The sequence below is a fragment of the Heterodontus francisci genome, chromosome 11, assembly GCF_036365525.1.
Source record: "Heterodontus francisci isolate sHetFra1 chromosome 11, sHetFra1.hap1, whole genome shotgun sequence".
NCBI classification, from domain to species: domain Eukaryota; kingdom Metazoa; phylum Chordata; class Chondrichthyes; order Heterodontiformes; family Heterodontidae; genus Heterodontus; species Heterodontus francisci.
Genome location: NC_090381.1, coordinates 27812427 through 27834587, shown reverse-complemented (window position 1 = coordinate 27834587; position 22161 = coordinate 27812427). Strand labels below are relative to the sequence as shown.

General features: G+C 45.0%; 1 protein-coding gene across 6 annotated transcripts in view; it reads left to right on the top strand.

Annotated features, from left to right (window-relative positions):
- The window catches only part of sned1 (sushi, nidogen and EGF-like domains 1), a 236062-nt gene that overhangs the window by 130978 nt on the left and 82923 nt on the right, over positions 1–22161 (top strand). For 5 of the 6 annotated variants that reach the window (XM_068041846.1, XM_068041844.1, XM_068041841.1 and 2 more), the window contains exons 10-11: positions 9439–9564; positions 11584–11694. In XM_068041846.1, coding sequence (XP_067897947.1) covers positions 9439–9564; positions 11584–11694 — 237 coding nt within the window. The remainder of the gene's footprint in view (positions 1–9438; positions 9565–11583; positions 11695–22161) is intronic. The other variant, XM_068041845.1, reaches the window with a different exon arrangement.

The following is a 22161-nucleotide window of genomic DNA, read 5'->3' as shown; positions in this document are numbered from 1 at the left end:
GGGGTTAGTATTTGGACTAAAAACAAGAAATGCTGGAAATACTCAGCAGATCTGGCAGCATCTGTGGAGAGAGAAACAGAATTAACGTTTCAGGTCAGTGACCCTTCTTCAGAACTGACAAATTTTCAAAATGTAAAAGGTTTTAAGCAAGCAAAGCGGGGGGTGGGGCAAGAGATAACAAGAGAGGTGTTGTAAGGACAAGGTCACAGAGAATAACTGACCAGAAGGTCATGGAACAAAGGCAAACAGTTTGTTAATGGTGTGCTGAAAGACAAAGCGTTAGTACAGAGAGGATGTGAATTGACTGTAAAGCACAAAGTATTTGGACCATTGCTTTGCTTGTTATTATGTAAATGACCTGGACCTGAGCATAGGGAGTACAGTTTCAAATTTTGTAGACAATACAATGTTGTGAACAGTGAGCATGACAAAAGAAGACTTCAGGAGAAAAGAACTTAGACAGTCTGGTGTATTGGGCAGACATGTGGCAGATGCAATGTAATGTGGATAAGTGTGAAGTAATGCACTTTGGGTGAAACAACATGGAGAGGCAGTATAACCTGAATGATGCTATTTTGAGAGGGGTGGGAGGGGGAGACCAAACTTAGGTATTCAAAATTATGAGGGGTTTTGATTAAGCAAGTTGGAAGCAACTATATCCTCTGGCAAATGGGTCAGTAACCAGAGGTCATAGATTTAAAATAATTGGCTAAAGAACTAGAGGGGAAACAGAATTCTTTCACACAGAGGGTTGATAAGATCTGGAACACATTACCTGAAACAGTGGTGGAATCAGATTCCAGGAACTTTTGAAAGGCAATTGGATGTGTACTTGATGAGGTTTTGAGGATTATTAGGAAAAAGTTGGGGCATGGGACTAAATTGGACAACTCTTTCAAAGAGCTGGCACAGGCATGACAGGCCGAAATGCCCCCTTCTATTCTGGAAGATTCTATGATTTGTTCCTTTTTACTTAAGTTTTATCTTCTTTCTATCCTGAACTTGTGACTCTTGCTGGGTACGCTTCCAAGGATATCACCTCATTCTTGATGTGCCAACCCAGTCAGAGATTGGGGGCATTACAGAGGGGTCCGTTTCTGCCTTAACCCAACATCCATAGATGCTTATTTTCTAGTAGTTGTTACCAGCTAACAGTCAGAAGCTGATTGCTTTTCACCCGCCTTGTGAGCCCAGCTTTTAGATCAGTTATACCACTAGGACCACTTTCATTGATGTCATCTGACTTAGCACAGCCCAAATTCTTTTTTGTCTTTTATTCATTCATGGGATGTGAGCCCATCCCTAGTTGCCTTGAGAAGATGATGTTCAGCCAACTTCTTGAACCACTACAGTCTTTGTGGTTGAAGATTGACCAAATGGACAAGGTAAGACAGGACAGGCAACATTGTGGAGCTGTGCCTCAACAAGCATCTGATGATTAAGAATAATATAGGGGAGAAAAAAAAACAAGAAATGCTTTCATTCCAGTACAGTGCCAGAACGTGATCAACGTTAAGGCTGCATTTTATTTTGTTTTTATTGTATCTAGGTCAGTTTCTTTTTGTTGGTGCGTTCTCACTGGAAAAGAGGTAGTTGAGCAGTGATATGATTGCTGTTTTTAGGATTTTACAGGAACTAGATAATGTAGACCATGATGAGCTATATCACTTTGTCCTGACAGTAGAACCACAGGACATAGGCTATGCTTGAAGTGGGTGTAAATTCCAAACTATGGAAATATTGGGCTGTATTTCAATGTGCAATCATACTCGGAGGGTGGGAGGCTGATTGCGTGTAGGAAACCCAGAAATAAGTTCAGCAGGTCAGTCAGTGCCTTTGAAACTGAACCACCTCATTATTATTTTCCTTCTGCATTTGTTACGGACAGGTGAGAAATGGTGTGGGTAGCTTCTACCTTTCACCCCTCAACTGACTGCAGATAATGTTTTTTTTTTAAAAATAGTGTTTTTGTCCCTGAGTGTTTATGGTCAAATAATCAAATGATAGGTTTTCTTGTAAGTTTAAAAAGGATAATTATTTATTAAATAATACCCAAAAACGTTTGCAACCTCACCCACTCACACATTCACACACATGCACACACACAAGAAAAGTACGAGTGTGGAAGGTCGCATACAGTTCGAGCCCGATTGTTGTAAAGAGAATTCACTTTGAAATCTTCTTGGTTTTCCGGGATTAATCTTGAACAGCGTTGCAGATCTGACTGTCCTTCGTCCAGGAATTCATGAAGTGTCACAGATTCCTTTGATTAAAACTCAATCCGAAGTTGGTGGTGTAAGTCCTGGTTCAATTTCTCAGATGGAGAGTTTTCAAGGTCACCTTGCAATCTCTCTGTCTCAGTAGTTTAACAATGGTGCTTTCAGTGCTCCTTGCTTAGCTGGATCGACCTCACAGCTTCTCTGGCTAGAATGGCCTTCTGTCTCTCTCTCTCTCTCTCTCTCTCTCTCTCTCTCGGAGACATCTCTTTTTAAAGAAAAACTCTTATCAGGCTGGGTTTCAGTCAGGTGGCCATAGATGCTCTCTCCTGGTGTGGTCCATTCAATGTCTTTGAACGTGGGCCATTGTTACACAATGAGGTTGGAATGTGGCTTATCTTTGATAAAGTGGTGTTATTTCTTGCCTATTATCTTGGCTTTGTATCCGGAGACGCTGTGTCTGTGAAGGTCTTTGTCAGCCCTGTTCTTGCAGATAGGAGCCATTCGGCACTGAATTGCCTGTTTAACATTTTAATGTGCCTTCCTCGAACTAGTCCAGATGCAATGATGAGTTTAGGTTCTAAGCCACAATGTATATTGGCAGTACAGGAGGGGTCACCTAACCTCTTCCTCCATTTTGCAGCAATATGTGGCCATTTTTTGGAGTTCATTTTCACCAGTTCATTTTTTACAGTTCATTACTGTTCCTTTCATCATTGTAACACATTTTTCATCCAATCAGCAGTAGTAGGCATGATGTGGACCCGCATGACAAGATCACAACTCCAGTATTTAAAGGGACAGTCCAAACATGACAGTTGAAGTTGGATCTCAGGGAACTGGAAATATTGCAATGGAGTCGAGACTGACAAAAGCTGTGCCTCGCTCCATGGAAGCCTCCCTGGATGTGCTGCAGTGCCACTCTCCTGAATTCACTGCAGAAACTGGTTTAATGACCTAAGCTGGGCAGGAAAGGTGCACATTTACCTACACCCTGCTGTGTGCATCACCTCATCTCTTCATTATGCCTCTCAAGTCTGCTCCATCACATCAATCCTCGCATCCACTTACCCTGAAGGTGCACCTGTTCTTTTTTTACAAGCTTGCTCACATCCAGCCACCATGCCCACTCACCCTCCTCCTTATGCAATGTCATGCCTCTCCCTCATAGTCACCCTCACCAAATGCACTCCATCCATTGGATGAATACATTCCATTACTCTCACTCGTAGGTCTCTTCTTTCCCTCCTTACGGGTGAAGAACACGAAGGAGAGGGAGAGAACCGGAGGTGGACCTTCACAGATCGCGTAGCTCACAACTGCAGATGAGGAGCCACTGGAGATCAGTGGGGTTATGGCATCCCTGGCTGTCAGAAATGGGGAGATGGGGAGCTCCCTGCTACCCGGTGACACAATTAAATAAAAGCCACCCACATGTCAAACAGCTGGCAGCCATGTTGACTTGGTTACAACAGTGAGTGAAATATGATCATCTTCATCATGATAGCTTGCAAAATTCTTACCTTGTCAGGACTAATTCATGTCTTTTATCTCCCACAGGGCTTTCATGCATGCAACATGTATTGGTGGATGTGGCGCAGCTGAGTTCTTCTGCGGGTGGACTGTCACAGGACTCAAGCAGCCCATGCACCAGCTCAGATACTCACACTTCAGTGGGACCAGGTAGACAGATACTTGTGTTTTCACCTAGTGACTCACACTTCATAAGTGAGCAAGAGCCGATGGTGGAGACAGGAACAACACAGATGCTGTACCTTTGGAGCCCATCGATAAAGAGGAGAATCATTGAGTAGCCGCAGAGCATTGCGTTAGAGCGACAGACCTTCAAAGTAGACTCACCACATTTGCAAAGAGCTTGGAGAAATCTCTCTTGAGCATTAGGGGAAATGATGTCGCAGGACAGTAATATGAACTCTTCTTCCACGGATAGAGTGGCCACGCCATGAACCGTCAAACTCTCCAACTAAATTAGGCCGTATATTCCTGAAACACCACTATGCAGACTCTGGATACCAACATGTCTGTCAGCTTAAATAGGTAGACAGATACCTGAGCCTCGGCCTTACAAGGCTGCACTGATCTGCACCAAAGTTTTCTCCAGCTCAGTGGTAGCAGTGAAATGTGGCTGGCCCATGATGGTGAAAGGGGTCATGTAAGTTGGGGACTTCACTAAAGTGCTTCCACTTGTCACCCACAGTTCACCTCAGTCAGTAGCCTACAGGCTGCCTCGTCCACGGTGGCTGAGCCTGCCCTGCACAGGTAGGCGGAGCAGTCTTTGGCGAGGCCCTCATGGGCTCCAATAACCAGAGGATGTTGGCCAAGAGCATTTCAGCAGTCAGTGCAGCGATCTGAGTAGCCTGCCTCTACCTCTGCTGAAGCCACAGGGGTTGCAGCATGTAGCAATAGCAGAAAAAGGAAGAGTAAAGCTTTGTAGTTGTTTTGATAAATTTTTGTGTTTACATCATATAAATGTTATTCAATTTCACCACTTTCCCATCTTGTCTGTTCTTTGGTGTTGGATGGCCTTCTCAGTTGTTTGACTAATGTCCTCACTCATCATCAGTGGGGATTGTTGAAGGGGTGGTTGGTTGGTGGTAGGACTACTTTGTGTCAGTGGCATTGGTGGTGGGAGTAAGGGAGCAGAAAGAGTGGCATTTGCATTTCCTTGTGCCACGGGTCCACTGCTGCAGTCTAAATGAGCCTTGTGTTAATCAGGGCATCCCGGACACAGTTTGAGCAGCTGAGGATGCATTGCCTTCTTCACCCTCCTCCTCTCCGTCCACTTCTTCCTCTTCCCTCTCCGAATCATCCGAGGAGATTCTGAGCTCTCCTCCTTGTTTCAGCTGCAGGCCCAAGCCTTGATATTGCGCAGAGCACCGCAAACCATGACCATTCCACAGACCCTGGCAGATGTGTACTGAAGGGCAACTCCAGATCTTGAAGCACCTAAACTGCATCTTCAGCATGCCGATGGCCCACTTAACCATGCATCTATTGGTGATTTAGCATCAAAGAACAAAGAAAATTACAGCACAGGAACAGGCCCTTCGGCCCTCCAAGCCTACGCCGATCCAAATCCCCTATCTAAACCTGTCGCCCATTTTCTAAGGGTCTGTATCTCTTTACTTCCTGCCCATTCATGTATCTGTCTAGATACATCTTAAAAGACGCTATCGTGCCCGCGTTTACCACCTCCGCTGGTAATGCGTTCCATGCACCCACCACCCTCTGCGTAAAGAACTTTCCACGCATATCCCCCCTAAACCTTTCCCCTTTCACTTTGAACTCGTGTCCCCTTGTAATTGAATCCCCCACTCTGGGAAAAATCTTCTTGCTATCCAACCTGTCTATACCTCTCATGATTTTGTACACCTCAATCAGGTCCCCCCTCAACCTCCATCTTTCTAATGAAAATAATCCTAATCTACTCAACCTCTCTTCATAGCTAGCGCCCTCCATACCAGGCAACATCCTGGTGAACCTCCTCTGCACCATCTCCAAAGCATCCACATCCTTCTGGTAATGTGGCGACCAGAACTGCACGCAGTATTCCAAATGTGGCCGAACCAAAGTCCTATACAACTGTAACATGACCTGCCAACTCTTGTACTCAATACCCCGTCCGATGAAGGAAAGCATGCCGTATGCCTTCTTGACCACTCTATTGACCTGCGTTGCCACCTTCAGGGAACAATGGACCTGAACACCCAAATCTCTCTCTACATCAATTTTCCCCAGGACTTTTCCTGTTACGGACAGATGGTAATGGGTGTGGGTGCTTCCCATTGTTCAGCTCCCAACTGACCGCAATCATGTTTTAATTGCCAAATAAACTGACAGTGACAGTTTATCTTGTAGGTTTAAAACAGAAGATTAACTTTTTTAAACATTATTCATTCCCCAAAATGTTCATAACACCACTCACGCACACATTCACTCGCACATGCAATCTCAAGAGAAGATAGATCGAAGGTAAAGGATAAGAGTTCAATGTGTACTAGGTGTTCATGGTTTACAATAAATTGAATCTTCTTTGAAGGACATTTTCTTTTAAAGGTGCAGGCCTGGATATTTGTAGTCTTGAATTTGTTGAGATGTTGTAGATTTCTGGTGGTTATGATTTCAGACTATGATCACTTTCAGTTCTTGAAGTGTCGAATTAGCAATAGGGTTCTTCTTGTTTAGGCTCAATCTTTCCATAGCCACTGGCTGGACTGTCTTCTGAGAGATTGCTGTGATCTCCCCCTCTCTCTCCAGAGAGTTACCTTTTAATATTATATTAACATTTCTACTAGTTGACACATGGCCTTCTCCCCGGTGTGACCACACAATGGATCAGGATGTGGAATCCATGGCTATCTATTAAAGTTCGAATGAGTATCATTCTGTTATGATGTGCCTACTTCACACCTTCTTTGTCTCAGAAGAAATCCATTCGATTCAGGAATGCCTCTTGATGGTTTCAGGATGGGTGCAGTCAACACCTTTTAGTCTGGAATGTATCATTTTGTCCTTTCATGACAGTGAGACAGTTTTTGAGTGCACAGGCTAGCTCATTTGACCTTCGGCGGCCATTTTGCAGCACATTAAAATTGACTTTTCTTTTTTAAAGAACTGGATTGATTAAAGTTCTTATCTTAAAAGTAGGAACATGATATGTCTTTACTGGGCATGACAATTCATTATAACAGTGTTGGACATGGGTGTTGCGAGTCAAGAATGTAGTGGGTATTGCTTGCCTCCTAGCAGCCACCTCTTAAGTCTGCTTGCAGATCCGAAGAGATTAGGGAGCTTTGACTGTCGCAGGACGAAAACATCATGGCAGCTGCCTGGGAATCTTGCGCACACCTGCATAAATATCTTTTTGTGGTTGCACACCAGCTGCATATTGATGGCGTGGAAGCTCTTGCAGTTAACGATTACTCCCGGTTGATCTGGGTATCCCGGATTGCCATGTTTGTGCAGCCCATGGTGCCCTGAATCCATGGGAAGCCAGTCAGCACCACAAAGCTGAGTGCCCACTCATGCTGACTGGCATCAATACTCGCAAAGTTCACATAACTGACAGACCTAACAAACAATCCATCGTCTTATGCATTTGTGGGTGGCCGATCTATATCCTGCTGTATCCTCTGACAATCCTCATCACTATCCGCAACTCCACCAACCTTTGTGTCGTCTGCAAACTTACGAATCAGACCAGCTACATTTTCTTCCAAATCATTTATATATACTACAAACAGCAAATGTCCCAGCACTGATCCCTGCGGAACACCACTAGTCATATCCCTCCATTCAGAAAAGCACCCTTCCACTGCTACCCTCTGTCTTCTATGACAGAGCCAATTCTGTATCCATCTTACCAGCTCACCTCTGATCCCATGTGACTTCACCTTTTGTACCAGTCTACCTTGTCAAAGGCTTTACTGAAGTCCATATAGATAACATCCACTGCCCTTCCTTCATCAATCATCTTCGTCACTTCCTCAAAAAACTCAATCAAATTAGTGAGACACGACCTCCCCTTCACAAAACCATGCTGCCTCTCGCTAATAAGTTTGTTTGTTTCCAAATGGGAGTAATCCTGTCCTGAAGAATCCTCTCTAATAATTTCCCTACCACTGACATAAAGCTCACCGGCCTATAATTTCCTGGATTATCCTTGCTACCCTTCTTAAACAAATGAACAACATTGGCTATTCTCCAGCCCTCTGGGACCTCACCTGTAGCCAATGAGGATGCAAAGATTTCTGTCAAGGCCCCAGCAATTTCTTCCCTTGCCTCCCTCAGTATTCTGGGGTAGATCCCATCAGGCCCTGGGGACTTATCTACCTTAATGCTTTGCAAGACACCCAACACCTCCTCCTTTTTGATAATGAGATGACTGAGACTATCTACACTCCCTTCCCTAGGCTCATCATCCACCAAGTCCTTCTCTTTGGTGAATACTGATGTGAAGTACTCATTTAGTACCTCGCCCTTTTCCTCTGGCTCCACACATAGATTCCCTTTTCTGTCCTTGAGTGGGCCAACCCTTTCCCTGGTTACCCTCTTGCTCTTTATAAATGTATAAAAAGCCTTGGGATTTTCCTTAACCCTGTTTGCCAATGACTTTTCATGACCCCTTTTAGCCCTCCTGACTCCTTGCTTAAGTTCCTTCCTACTGTCTTTATATTCCTCAAGGGATTCGTCTGTTCCTAGCCTTCCAGCTCTTACGAATGCTTCCTTTTTCCTTATTATAGCGATGAACAGCCCCTGTGTATATTGTAGCGATGAACAGCCCCTGTGTATATTGTAGCGATGAACAGCCTCTGTGTATATTGTAGCGATGAACAGCCTCCGTGTATATTGTAGTGATTAACAGCCTCTGTGTATATTGTAGTGATTAACAGCCTCTGTGTATATTGTAGTGATTAACAGCCTCTGTGTATATTGTAGTGATTAACAGCCCCTGTGTATATTGTAGTGATTAACAGCCTCTGTGTATATTGTAGCGATGAGCAGCCCCTGTGTATATTTTAGCAATTAACGCCCCCTGTGTATATTGTAGCAATTAACAGCCCTTATGTATATTAAAGAGAATAACAGCCTCTGTGTAGATTGTAGCGATGAACAGCCTCTGTGTATATTGTAGCGATGAGCAGCCTCTGTGTATATTGTAGCGATGATTAGCCCCTGTGTATATTTTAGCAATTAACAGCCCTTATGTATATTAAAGAGAATAACAGCCTCCGTGTATATTGTAGTGATTAATAGCCCCTGTGTATATTAGAGTGAATAGTAGTCCTTGTGCGTATTGTAGCGATTAACAGCCCCAGTGTATATTGTGGGGATTAACAGTCCATGTGAATATTGTAATGAATAATTGCCCCTGTGTATATTAGAGTGTATAACAGCCCTGTGTATATTTGAGAAAACAGCAGTCCATGTAGATATTGCAGACATAGCAGTTCTTGTGTGTATGATACAGTATAGCAGCCCCTACAAGCTTGACAGATGTAGCATGTGTTACTGTGCCTTTAATGCTGTCAATTAGTACAACAACAGATGTGAGTTGTGCTGGTTTATGACCTGATTATAGGGCCTGGTTTTGAAGTTTCCTCCCATGTCCACTTATCAAAACCACTTAGAACCAAATCCATCTGTATTATTCCAATTGGAAGATCCTGTTCCATGACTTTGCTTTATGCCTTCTTCAAAGGTGGGCCCACAATCCCAAGCCCCTGTCAGCCGAGTCCATGTCAGAATGGGGGAAATTGCAAAGAGACTGATGACAGTTACCTTTGCGACTGTCCTGAAGGATTTACAGGCCATGACTGTGAGAATGGTACGTATGAAACTTTTGTTGTACTCATGTGAGCAGTCTGGGATTGACTTTATTCAAATTGTATTTTCAGTTCTTTATACTATTCACAGGGTAGATCTTGAAATTTCAGCTGTTCTCAATGTATTTGTATTGAGTATTCCATTGAATCCGTAACTGCACTATGCAAACATCAGTAGCACAATTTTATTCAACGGGTGAGAATCGGAAAGCTTTCTGATCAAATCTGGAATCAGGGAAGGCAGTCTTCTCTTTTCGGTCTTGTTCATATGTTGTATTGAACCTTTCGCCAAGTCCATCAGGAAGGATGCAGACATAAGAGGAGTAACGATCCCAGGAAGTGAAGGTGCTCAGGTCAAAGTGTCCTGACATAGACGACATCTCCGTCTTCTGCTTGGATCTGCTGTTGGTACGCAGACTGATGAGCATCTGCAACCAGTTTGAACTGGTCCCGGCAGCCAGTGCAAATCACAGCAACAGCAAACTGGGAACTGGGCCAGCTGATCCTTTGTACTCTTCATTGTGAGGTCAGATTACCTGAAGGTGCTGGGAATATGCTTCGGAGAGGCCAAGGTGAACACCAAGAACTCAGAGGAGCCTATAGCCAAAGTAAAACAGAAACTGGGAGTGTGGAAATGGCACTCCCTCTCCATTGCGGGTATGAATCGGGCCATTAGGTGCGAGATGCTCTCAATATTGCTATATGTGGTGCAGGTCTGACCCATATCCTGCTGCTGCGCCATGACAGTCACCTGAGCCATTTTCCAGTTTATAGGGAGGTTGAAATGAACCGTGTCCATAGGGATTTGATGTACGAATCACCAGATAAAGGGTGGAAAATATACCCATCACCCCCATCCTGATGGCCACCTTTGTATGAGGTTCATCAAACTGTGCATAGACCTTGTATGTACTCAAATACCAATGGTTGAATTTAGCCGTGAGCTTTAGGACCGCGACATCGGGACCAAATGAGGGTCCCGATCCCACACTTACCGACAGTGAGACCGACAGAGCAATCTTCTCGAAGGCAGTCTCCTAATTGGCTGCCTCCGTGCTTGCCATCCTATTAAGGACAGCAGGCCAGCTCCCAATTAGCAGCCCCAATGGGAGAGGTGGACCCAAAATCCTGGAACTCCCTCCCTAACAGCACTGTGGGTGCACCTACACAACATGGACTGCAGCGGTTCAAGGAGGTGGCTCACCACCACCTTCTCAAAGGCAATTAGGGATGAGCAATAAATGTTGGCCTTGCCAGTGGTGCCCACATCCCATGAACGAATAAAAAATGTTTTGCTATTTATTATCAGCTTTAATAATCATAAAGGATAAAAACAAAATGCATTAGTAAAGAAAAAAGATGTATTTTATATAGAATAAACACGGAGGTGCCCTCGGAGGCATGTATTTAAATTAAAATTATGAGGGTGCATTGTTGGGGCTGTGTGTGCGACCTTGCATGTCCACGGCACCCTCTTTGGGCATGGAGCCCGGCCTGCTGCAATGGGGCCGCCTCCATTGAGGCCTGCGCACATGGTTGGGGGGTGGGGGGTGCTGCTGTTCCACCAGTGGAAAAAAGCCAGCAAGCCCACTAAGTCACCCCTAATTGGGCCTTGAATCATCTCAATTGGCTGCCTGCCTCCATGGAGTGGGTCGATGATCCTACTTTCAGCCTGCCCCGGGAATGTTCCCTTGCAGCGGGAATGCATCAGGGAGCCATGCCGACTCGGCTCCACACTATTTTCCCAGCAGCCCCGCCACCAAGTCCACCATCATGGGGCCGGAAAAATCCAGCTCCAAGTGTCACTCTGTGCTGAGGTTCTATCTGTCACCAGTGCTGCGAAGGATAGGTCTGGTCATGTTGCCATGGAACACTCCATTCAGCTGGACTGTGCCATGCCACCTGTCCCTTGTGGAAAAGCTTGTACAGAAAAACCCTTTGTACCACAAGTCAATTAGGCTCTGGTCTGCACGTAACATCCTGAAGGGTTACTGAAATATTTTGTCTTTCTTTGCCTACAGAGGTGCTCCAGCCCTGTAACGCCCACCATCAGTGCCCGCACGGGGCCTCCTGCACTGAATATGGAGGGACATATCGCTGCATCTGCCCGCAAGGACCCAGTGGGAAAGATTGTGAGTCATGTATGATCTATTACACACTTGAGAGAATAGGCAATACATGTGGATATCAGTGAGAGATCTGTGCTATCACCAGCGCTGAGTAATAGGCCACAGGGACAAGGATGAGGTGGAATAACATCGGTAGAGATACAGTCAGTAACACAGGGTGTTAGGAAAGAGGTTACCGAGTGGCGGTGTAGGGGTGCTGGTTTAAAATCAGCAGATATAAAGCACCTTACAGTTCGCCAAGGCTCCTTCGACAGCACCTGTCAAACAGTGAACCTACAGCACCCAGAAGGACAATGGCAGCAAACGCATGGGAACACCACAACATGGAGGTTTCCCTCCAAGACGCACACCGTTCCTTCTCTGTCGCTGGGTCAAAAATCCTGGAACTCCCTCCCTAAAAGCACTGTTGGTGCACCTACATCACATGGACTGCATCAGTTCAAGGAAGTGGCTCACCACCATCATCTCAAGGGCAATTAGAGATAGGCAACAAATGCTGAGCTTGCCAGTGACGCTTATATCCCATGAACGAATAAAAATAATTTCTGTTTATTATCTACTTTAATAATCATAAGGGATAAAAACAAAATGCATAAGTAAAGGAATTTTTTTTTTCTTTCTTTGGCCTCCTTGTCTCGAGAGACAATGGGTAAGTGCCGAGAGGTGGTCAGTGGTTTGTGGAGCCGTGCCTGGAGTGGCTATAAAGGCCAATTCTAGAGTGACAGACTCTTCCATAGGCGCTGCAGATAAAATTCGTTGTCGAGGCTGTTACACAGTTGGCTCTCTCCTTGCGCTTCTGTCTTTTTTCCTGCCAACTGCTAAGTCTCTTCGACTCGCCACTCTTTAGCCCCGCCTTTATGGCTGTTTGCCAGCTCTGGTGATCACTGGCAATTGACTCCCACGACTTGTGGTCAATGTCGCGTTTGCAGACGTCTTTAAAGCGGAGACATGGACAGCCGGTGGGTCTGATACCAGTGACAAGCTCGCTGTACAATGTGTCCTTGGGGATCCTGCTATCTTCAATGCAGCTCACATGGCCAAGCCATCTCAAGCGCCGCTGGCTCAGTAGGGTGTATATGCTGGGGATGTTGGCCGCCTCGAGGACTTCTGCGTTGGAGATACGGTCCTGCCACCTGATGCCAAGGATTCTCCGGCGACAGCGAAGATGGAATGAGTTGAGACGTCGCTCTTGGCTGACTTACGTTGTCCAAGCCTCGCTGCCGTAGAGCAAGGTACTGAGGGCACAGGCTTGAATCTCTCGGACTTTAGTGTTCCGTGGCAGTGTACCATTTTCCCACACCCTCTTGGCCAGTCTGGAGATAGCAGTGGAAGCCTTTCCCATGCGCTTGTTGATTTCTGCATCGAGAGATAGGTTACTGGTGATAGTTGAGCCTAGGTAGGTGAAGTCTTGAACCACTTCCAGAGCGTGGTCGCCGATATTGATGGATGGAGCATTTCTGACGTCCTGTCCCATGATGTTCGTTTTCTTGAGGCTGATGGTTAGGCCAAATTCATTGCAGGTAGCTGCAATCCTGTCGCTGAGACTCTGCAGACACTCTTCTGTGTGGGATGTTAATGCAGCATCGTCAGCAAAGAGAAGTTCCCTGATGTGGACTTTCCGTACTTTGGTCTTCGCTCTAAGACGGGCAAGGTTGAACAACCTGCCATCTGATCTTGTGTGGATGAAAATTACAGGAATTAATATGTATTTATATAGAATAAAGGCTTATTTACATATTTCACAAAATGATGGATAGTTGTGGAATTCAAGCCCCAAAGCATCTGGAAAGGTTCCGGAATATCATTTAATGAAAGTGGAATATGACTTATTCACTCACTGTAACTAAATGGCCTGGGTGTTATCTCCTTTATGGGTATCAAATTCCCTATTTATTATAAGGTAACAAATCTTCTTACTCATTGTGAGCAATGCCACAAGAGAACTAATAGTATCATATGAGAAACCTACATCTGCAGACATTTTCCTGTCAACTCTTTTCATTGTAATGAAAACTGCCTATGTAAACTTATCAAACTGAAATTATAACAATTCCCCCACTTTATACATACTTGTTTTGAGTCTCCTCGATACCTATCTAATTTCTCACAACCTTATCCCTTATGGTCTCGAGAACTACCCTGCTACTACGGTGTATGTAACTAGTTAATATTTACTGGAGTTATCCCCTTTCTGGTTTGGACACCACCCTGAAGCCCTTTAGGGCAAATCCTATTTAAAAATAAATTCACCTCCTTCTCCAGTACAGCTCCTGTGCTGCTCCATTTTTCTCTCTCGAACCGGATTCATAGAGTTCACCTTCCAACCCCCAAATGGCCTTGTGAACAATTCTCCTCCGATCTGCACTCCCACCAATGAGACTGCATGCTGGGAGTGGAATCATACAGGATCAAGGCTTCTACACCAAAGAATTGGCAACTGTTTGGGCAATGAAGAGCTCCAGAAGCCCACTGAACTATACTCGGCCAGGAATGGAAGAAGATATTCGGAAAAGAAGGAAATATTACCGGGGAGTGGAAAGTTTTACAGGCGGCAGCATTTCATCAGAATCACTACCTGTATGATTTTCCGCTAGCTTAAAATAAATGTGCTTCAGTTTGCACCTTAACTTACTTAGAGATGTCAACTGGGAGGTAAAGATATTTCACAGTTTTAATTCTATAGCAGTCAGGACATGTTGCCGACTACTGTGAACAGAACAGATACCGAGCTGAATTTTATTTAACGGAGTTGGATTTTTTTTATTCATTCATGGGATGTATGTGTTGCTGACAAGGCCAGCATTTACTGCCCACCCCTAATTGCCCTTGAGAAGGTAGTGATGAGCTGCCTTCTTGAACAGCTGCAGTCCATGTGAGGTAGGTACACCCACAGTGTTGTGAAGGAGGGAGTTCCAGGATTTTGACCCACCGACAGTGAAGGAACGGCGATATAGTTCCAAGTCAGGAAGGTGTGTGGCTTGGATGGGAATTCTCAGGTGGTGATGTTCCCATGCATCCGATGTCGTCGTCTTTCTGTCTGGTAGAGGTCGTGGGATTGGAATGGGCTGTCGAAGGAGCCTTGGCGAGTTGCTGCAGTGTATCTTGTAGATGGTACACACTTTGCACCACTAGGGGAGGGAGTGAATATTTAAGGTAGTGGATGGGGTGCCAATCAAGCGGCTGCTTTGTCCTGGATAATGTCGTTCTTCTTGAGTGTTGTTGGAGCTGCACACATACAGGCAAGTGGAGAGTATTCCGCCACACATGTGCTATGTTGATGTAGGCCTTGTAGGCTTTGAAGAGTCAGGTGAGTTACTCGTCACAATTTCCAGCCTGTAACCTGCTATTATAGCCACAGAATTTACATGGCTAGTCCAGTTAAGTTTTTGCTCAATGTTAACCCCTAGGACGTTGATGGTGTAGGATTCAGCAATGGTAATGCCGTTGAATGTCAAGGGAAGATGGTTAGGTTCTCCCATGTTGGAGATGGTCATTGCCTGGCACTTGTGAGGCACAAATGTTACTTGCCACTTATAAGCCCAAGCCTGAATGTTGTCCAGGTCTTACTGCGTGTGGGCACGGACTGTTTCTGTATCTAAGGACTTGTGAATGGTACTGAACACTGTGCAATCATTAGCAAACTTCCCCACTTCTGACCTTATGATGGAGAGGTGGTCATTGATGAAGCAGCTGAAGATGTTTGGCCTTGGAACCCTGAGGAACTCTGACAGTGATGTCCTTGGACTGAGATGATTGGCCTCCAACAACCACAACCATCTTCCTTTGTGCAAGGTATGACTCCAGCCAGTGGAGTGTTTTCCTCCCTATTCCCATTGACTTCAGTTTTGCTGGTGCTCCTTGATGCCATACTTGGTCAAATGCTGCCTTGATGTCAAACATAGAAACATAGAAAAAAGGAGCAGGAGTAGACCATTCGGCTCTTCAGTCCTGCTCTGACTTTCAAAAAAAGATCATGGCTGATCGTCTAATTCAGCACCCTGTTCCCGCTTTCTCTCCATATCCCTTGATCACTTTGGCATTAAGAAATATATCAAATCTCCTTCTTGAATATATTTAATGACTTGGCCTCCACTGCCTTCTGCGGGAGAGAATTCCATAGGTTCGCTACCCTCTGAGTGAAGAAATTTCTCCTCTTCTTGGTTCTAAATGGCATACCTCGTATCCTGAGACTGTGACCCCTTCTTCTGGACTCCCCAGCCATCGGGAACATCCTCCCTGCATCTAGCCTGTCTAGGTCTGTTAGAGTTTTATAGGTTTCTATGAGATCCCCTCTCATTATTGTAAACTCTAGTGGATATAGGCCTCGTCGACCCAATCTCTCCTCATACGTCAATCCTGCCATCCCAGGAATCAGTCTAGTAAATCTTCTTTGCAGTCCCTCCATGGCAAGATCATCCTTCCTCAGATAAGGAGACCAAAACTGCACATAATACTCCAGATGTGGTCTCACCAAGGCCCTGTATAACTGCAGTAAGACATCCTTGCTGCTGTACTCAAATCCTCTTGCAATGAAGGCCAACATACCATTCGCCTTCCTAACTGCTTGCTGCACCTGAATGCTTGCTTTCAGCGACTGGTATACAAGGACCACCCACGTTTCGTTGTACCTCCCCCTTTCCCAATCTATCAGCATTCAGATAATCTGCCTTTCTGTTTTTACAACCAAAGTGGGTAACCTCACATTTATCCACGTTATACTGCATCTGCCATGTATTTGCTCACTCACACAACTTGTCCATAATCACAGCTAACATAGCCCCCCTGCTTTGTGTCGTCTGCAAACTTGGAAATGTTACATTTAGTTCCCTCACCCAAGTCATTAATATATATTGTGAATAGCTGGGTCCCAAGCACTGACCCCTGCGGTACCCCACTAGTCACTGCCTGCCACCCAGAAAAGACCCATTTATTCCTACACTCAGTTTCCTGTCTGTCAACCAATTCTCTATCCATGCCAGTATATTACCCCCAATCCCATATGCTTTAATTTTGCACACCATCCTCTTATGGTGGGACCTTATCAAAAGCCTTCTGAAAATCCAAATACACCACATCCACTGGTTCTCCCTTATCTATTCTACTAGTTACATCCTCAAAAAACTCCAGTAGATTTGTTAAGCATGATTTCCCTTTCGTAAACCCATGCTGACTTTGTCCAATCCCGTTTATGCTTTCCAGGTGTTCTGCTATCACATCCTTTATAATAGACTCTAGCATTTTCCTTACTACTGATGCAAGGCTAACTGGTCTGTAATTCCCTGTTTTTTCTCTCACTCCTTTTTTAAATAGTGGGTTTACATTTGCCACCCTCCAATCTGTAGGAACTGCTCCAGAGTCTATAGAATTTTGGAAGATGACCACCAATACATCCACTATTTCCAGGGCCACTTCCTTTATTACTCTGGAATGTAGATTATCAGGCCCTGGGGATTTGTCAGCCTTTAACCCCATTAATTTTCCTCGCACTATTTTTTTTTACTAATACTGATTTCCTTCAGTTCCTCCCTCTCATGAGACCCTTGGTTCCCTAACATTTCTGAGAGGTTATTTGTGTCCTCCTTTGTGAAAACGGAACCAAAGTATGTGTTTAACTGTTTTGCCATTTCTTTGTTCCCCATTATGATTTCCCCCGTTTCTGACTGTAAGGGACCTACATTTGTCTTCACTAATCTTTTTCTTTTCACATATTTATAGAAGCTTTTACAATCAGTTTTTATGTTCCCCGCAAGTTTACTCTCATACTCTATTTTCCCCCACTTAATCAACCTCTTTGTCCTCCTTTGCTGAATTCTAAACTGCTCCCAATCCTCAGACTTGCTGCTTTTTCTGGCAATTTTATATGCCTCCTCTTTGGATCCAATACTATCCCTAATTTCTTTTGTAAGCCACGGTTGAGCCACCTTTCCGATTTTATTTTGGTGCCAGACAGGAATGAATAATTTTTGTAATTCATGCCCATGTTCTTTCAATACTATCCATTGCCTATCCACTGTCAACCTTTTTAATAAAGTTCCCGAATCTACCATAGCCAACTTGCGCCTCATGCCTTCATAGTTTCCTTTATTTAGATTCAGGACCCTAGTTTCGGATTCAATTACTTCACTCTCCATCTTAATGAAGAATTCTATCATGTTATGGTCGCTCCTCCCCAAGGGACCCCGCACAACAAGATTGCTAATTAATCCTTTCTCATTGCACAATACCCAGTCTAGGATAGCCTGTTCTCTAGTTGGTTCCTCAATGTATTGGTCTACAAAACAGTCACGTACGCACTCCAGTAAATCCTCCTCCACAGTATTATTGCTAATTTGGTTTGACCGATCTATATGTAGATTAAGGTCACCCATGATTACAGTTGTACCCTTATTGCATGCGTCTCTAATTTCCTGTTTAATGCCATCCCTTACATCTCCACTACTGTTTGGGGGCCTATAGACAACCCCCACCAACGTTTTCTGCCTCTTGGTGTTTCTTAGGTCCACCCATACAGATTCCACATCATGATTTTCCAAGCCAATATCCTTCCTCACTATTGCATTGATTTCCTCCTTTACTAACAACGTTCCTCCACATCCTTTCCCTTTTTGCCTGTCCTTCCTAAATATTGAATGTTCAGTTCCCATCCTTGGTCACCCTGCAGCCATGTCTCTGTAATCGCAACTGTATCATAAGATTTATATCTATTTGCGCAGTTAATTTATCTACCTTATTGCTCCATGCATTGAGATACAATGCCTTTAAACTTGTTTTTTCACATTGTTAGTCACCTTCGTTTATTTTGCACTATGTCCCCATTTGTTTCTCGCCCTTGTTTTCTCTGCCTTCCATTTTTGCTCCTTACCTTCTGTCTTTCATTTCTATCCTTGTTTCCCCCTCCTCTGTCTCCCTGCTCAGATTTCCATCCCCCTGCCATTCTAGTTTAAACCCTCCCTGACAGCACTAGCAAACAACCCCACCCTGAGAAAATTGGTCCCGGTCCTGCCCAGATGCAACCCGTCCAGCTTGTACTGGTCCCACCTTCCCCAGAACCAGACCCAATGTCCCAGGAATCTGAATCCCTCACCCCTACACAATTTCTCCAGCCACGTATAATCTGATATATCCTGCTATTTCTGCTCTCGCTAGCACGTAGCACTGGTAGTAATGCTGAGATTATTACCTTTGAGGTCCTACTTTTTAATTTACACCCTAACTCCCTATATTCAGCTCATCCCTTTTTTTACTTATGTCGTTGGTACCGATATGTACCACGACAACTGGCTGCTCGCCCTCCCCCCTCAGAATGCCCTGCAGCTGCTCTGAGACATCCTTGACTCTAGCACCAGGGAGGCAATATACCATCCTCTTTTGTGGCCGCAGAAACACCTGTTTGTTCCCCTTATGATTGAATCCCCTGTCACTATAGCCCTGCCACTCTTCTTCCTTCCCTCCTGTGCAGCAGAACCATCCATGGTGCCATGAACTTGGCTCTTGTTGCTTTCCCTGAGCCATCTCCCCCAACAGTATCCAAAGCGGTGTATCTGTTAGACAGGGGGATGGCCACAGGGGACTCCTGCACTACCTGCCTTCCTCTACTCTGCCTGGTGGTCACCCATTCCCTTTCTGCCTTTGCAGCATTTGCCTGCGGTGTGACCACCTCGCTAAACGTGCTATCCATGACAATCTCAGCATCGCGGATGGTCCACAGTGAATCCACCCGCAGCTCCATCTCTGTAATGCGGGTAGCCAGTAGCTGCAGATGGATACACTTGCTGCACGTGTGGCCGTCAGGTACACTGGAAGCGTCCACGATTTCCCACATAGCGCAGAAGGAGCATATCACGGGTGCGAGCTCTCCTGCCATGACTTACCTTTAGATTACTTAGTTACTCCCTTTAATTAAAAAATACGAATTACGCGAGGGGCCTTGTTCTACTCCAAACACTACCCACTACAATCTAAAGTCCTTACCTTTACTTTTGAAGCTACTGATAAATCCTACTAAAAATCAATACAGTTCACTAGTTAAAATAAAACTTACTCAAAAAAAAAGTTACTCACTTGTTCCTTATTATTAAGTTATTCACACACACACCTAACACTTGTGTACTAGCATCTATTTAGAGTTATTCCCTCACAGCAGTTACTCACCAACCAATCACCTTACAGCTTTCCTGTGACGTCACTGCTCATTTTGTTTTCAAACTCCGGCGCGCCTGGACTCCTCTCTGCTACTCTCCCGGAAGGTAAGTGATCTGGGCCGTGATCGTCGGTCTCTATTTATCCGCTCCTTGCTCTGTGTTCTTCCTGCAGGTCCGCTGCTCTCCTGGAAGGTAAGTGATTTGATTGACAGCAGCAGCTTGTCTGTTTGTCTAGCTTCCAGCACTGCTCTGTTTACACAGCTGTGCAACAGGTATTTCAAGTGCCTTTTTTCCTGCTAGTTTGTTTCTAAAGCCATTCAATAGACAATTCTGCATGGTTGAGTAGTTTTATGAGTTTTGTTAAACTCTGGTTAAGTGAAAACAAAGGCTCAGCAGGGTTTGAATGATTTAATGGTTTCTATTTATTGCTGTAGCTGCTAGCTACATGAATGGAGGATTCCCGCGCTATTTGCTGTTTTGCGCCTCCAGTAATGGTGCAGACCTTAATCAGCCTAAGAAAGGTCTTGCCCAAATTTTTACTCTCCCAGGGAGCCTTTGAGAGACAAATGAAATCAATCTTTGAAGGACTTCAAGGCTCCTCTCTTTTATTAAAATGGGGATTCCTGGACCAGTGGCAGACTGACTCAACTGATCACAGTGATTGATCTGCAGCCTGTTGTTCAGAGCTCTATCCCTGCAGCTGGAGTTGTGTTTTCTTCGTTCCCTGTTTGGGCCACTGTTTTTTGAACTTTCTCTCTCCAGTGGCTGTGGGAAAGTCAATTTTAAGAGCTGTTTTCCTGTGATCTTCAAACTTGGATTTTTTTTCTTCTCACCACAGCTGCCACCGTGCAATGAGAAGCTTCTTTTATGTTGTCTAATGCAGCATAAATGAGATGTGTGGAGTTCAGGTTGTTTGAAGATCTCGAACAGGTTTATTAAACAGCTAACAACTATATACAGTACAGAGCTATTTCAGGACTTGCCTCTTGGTATTACAGTAGCAGAGGGGGACAAGCATGTAGTCACATGATTACATGCTGGCACTTAGCTCGTTAGCATACTAAGATCTGAAAGGTACATTACTCTTAAAGGCAATCAAACAACAAGCCCAAGCCTGGATATTGTCCAGGTCTTGTTGCAGATGGACATGGGCTGCTACTGTATCTGAGGAGTCACGAATGGTGCTGAACGTTGTGTAATCATCAGCGAACATCTCCATTTCTGACCTTATGATGGAGGGAAGGTCATTGATGAAGCATCTGAAGATGGTTGGGCCTAGGACACTACCCTGAGGAACTCCTGCAGTCATGTCCTGGGACTGAAATGATTGACCTCCAACCACAACCATCTTCCTTTGCGCTAGGTACGACTCCAACCAGCGGAGAGTTTTCCCTCTGATTCCCATTGACTCCAGTTTTGCTAGGGCTTCTTGATGCCATACTCTGTCAAATGCTGCCTTGATGTCAAGCGCAGTCACTCTCACCTCACCTCTGGAGTTCAGCTCTTTTGTCCATGTTTGGCCGAAGGCTGTAATGAGGTCAGGAGCTGAGTGGCCCTGGCGGAACCCAAACTGAGTGCAGTGAGCAGGTTATTGCTGAGCAAGTGCCGCTTGATAGCACTGTTGACGATACCTTCCATCACTTTACTGATGATCGAGAGTAGACTGATGGGGCGGTAATTGGCTGGGTTGGATTTGTCCTGTTTTTTGTGCACAGGACATACCTGGCAATTTTTTCACGTTGCTGAGTAGATGCCAGTGTTGTAGCTGTACTGGAACAGCTTGGCTAGGGGCGCGGCTAGTCCTGGAGCACAAGTCTTCATTACTATTGCCAGAATATTGTCAGGGCCCATAGTCTTTGCAATATTCAGTGCCTTCAGCCGTTTCCTGATATCACATGGAGTGAATCGGATTGGCTGAAGACTGGCATCTGTGATGCTGGGGACCTCAGGACAAGGCTGAGATAGATCATCCACTCTGCACTTCTGGCTGAAGATGGATGCAAATGCTTCAGCCTTGTCTTTTGCACTGATGTGCTGGGCTTGCCCATCATTGAGGATGGCGATATTTGTGGGGCCTTCTTCTCCTGTCAGTTGTTTAATTATCCACCACCATTCATGACTGGATGTGGCAAGACTGCAGAGCTTAGACCTGTCAATTGCATGCTGCTTCTGCTGTTTGGCATGCAAGTAGTCCTGTGTCATAGCTTCACCAGGCTGACACCTTATTTTTTATGTGCCTGATGCTGCTCCTGGCGTACCCTCCTGCACTCTGCATTGAACCAGGGTTGGTTCACTGGCTTAATTAACAGCAAAATACTGCAGATGCTGG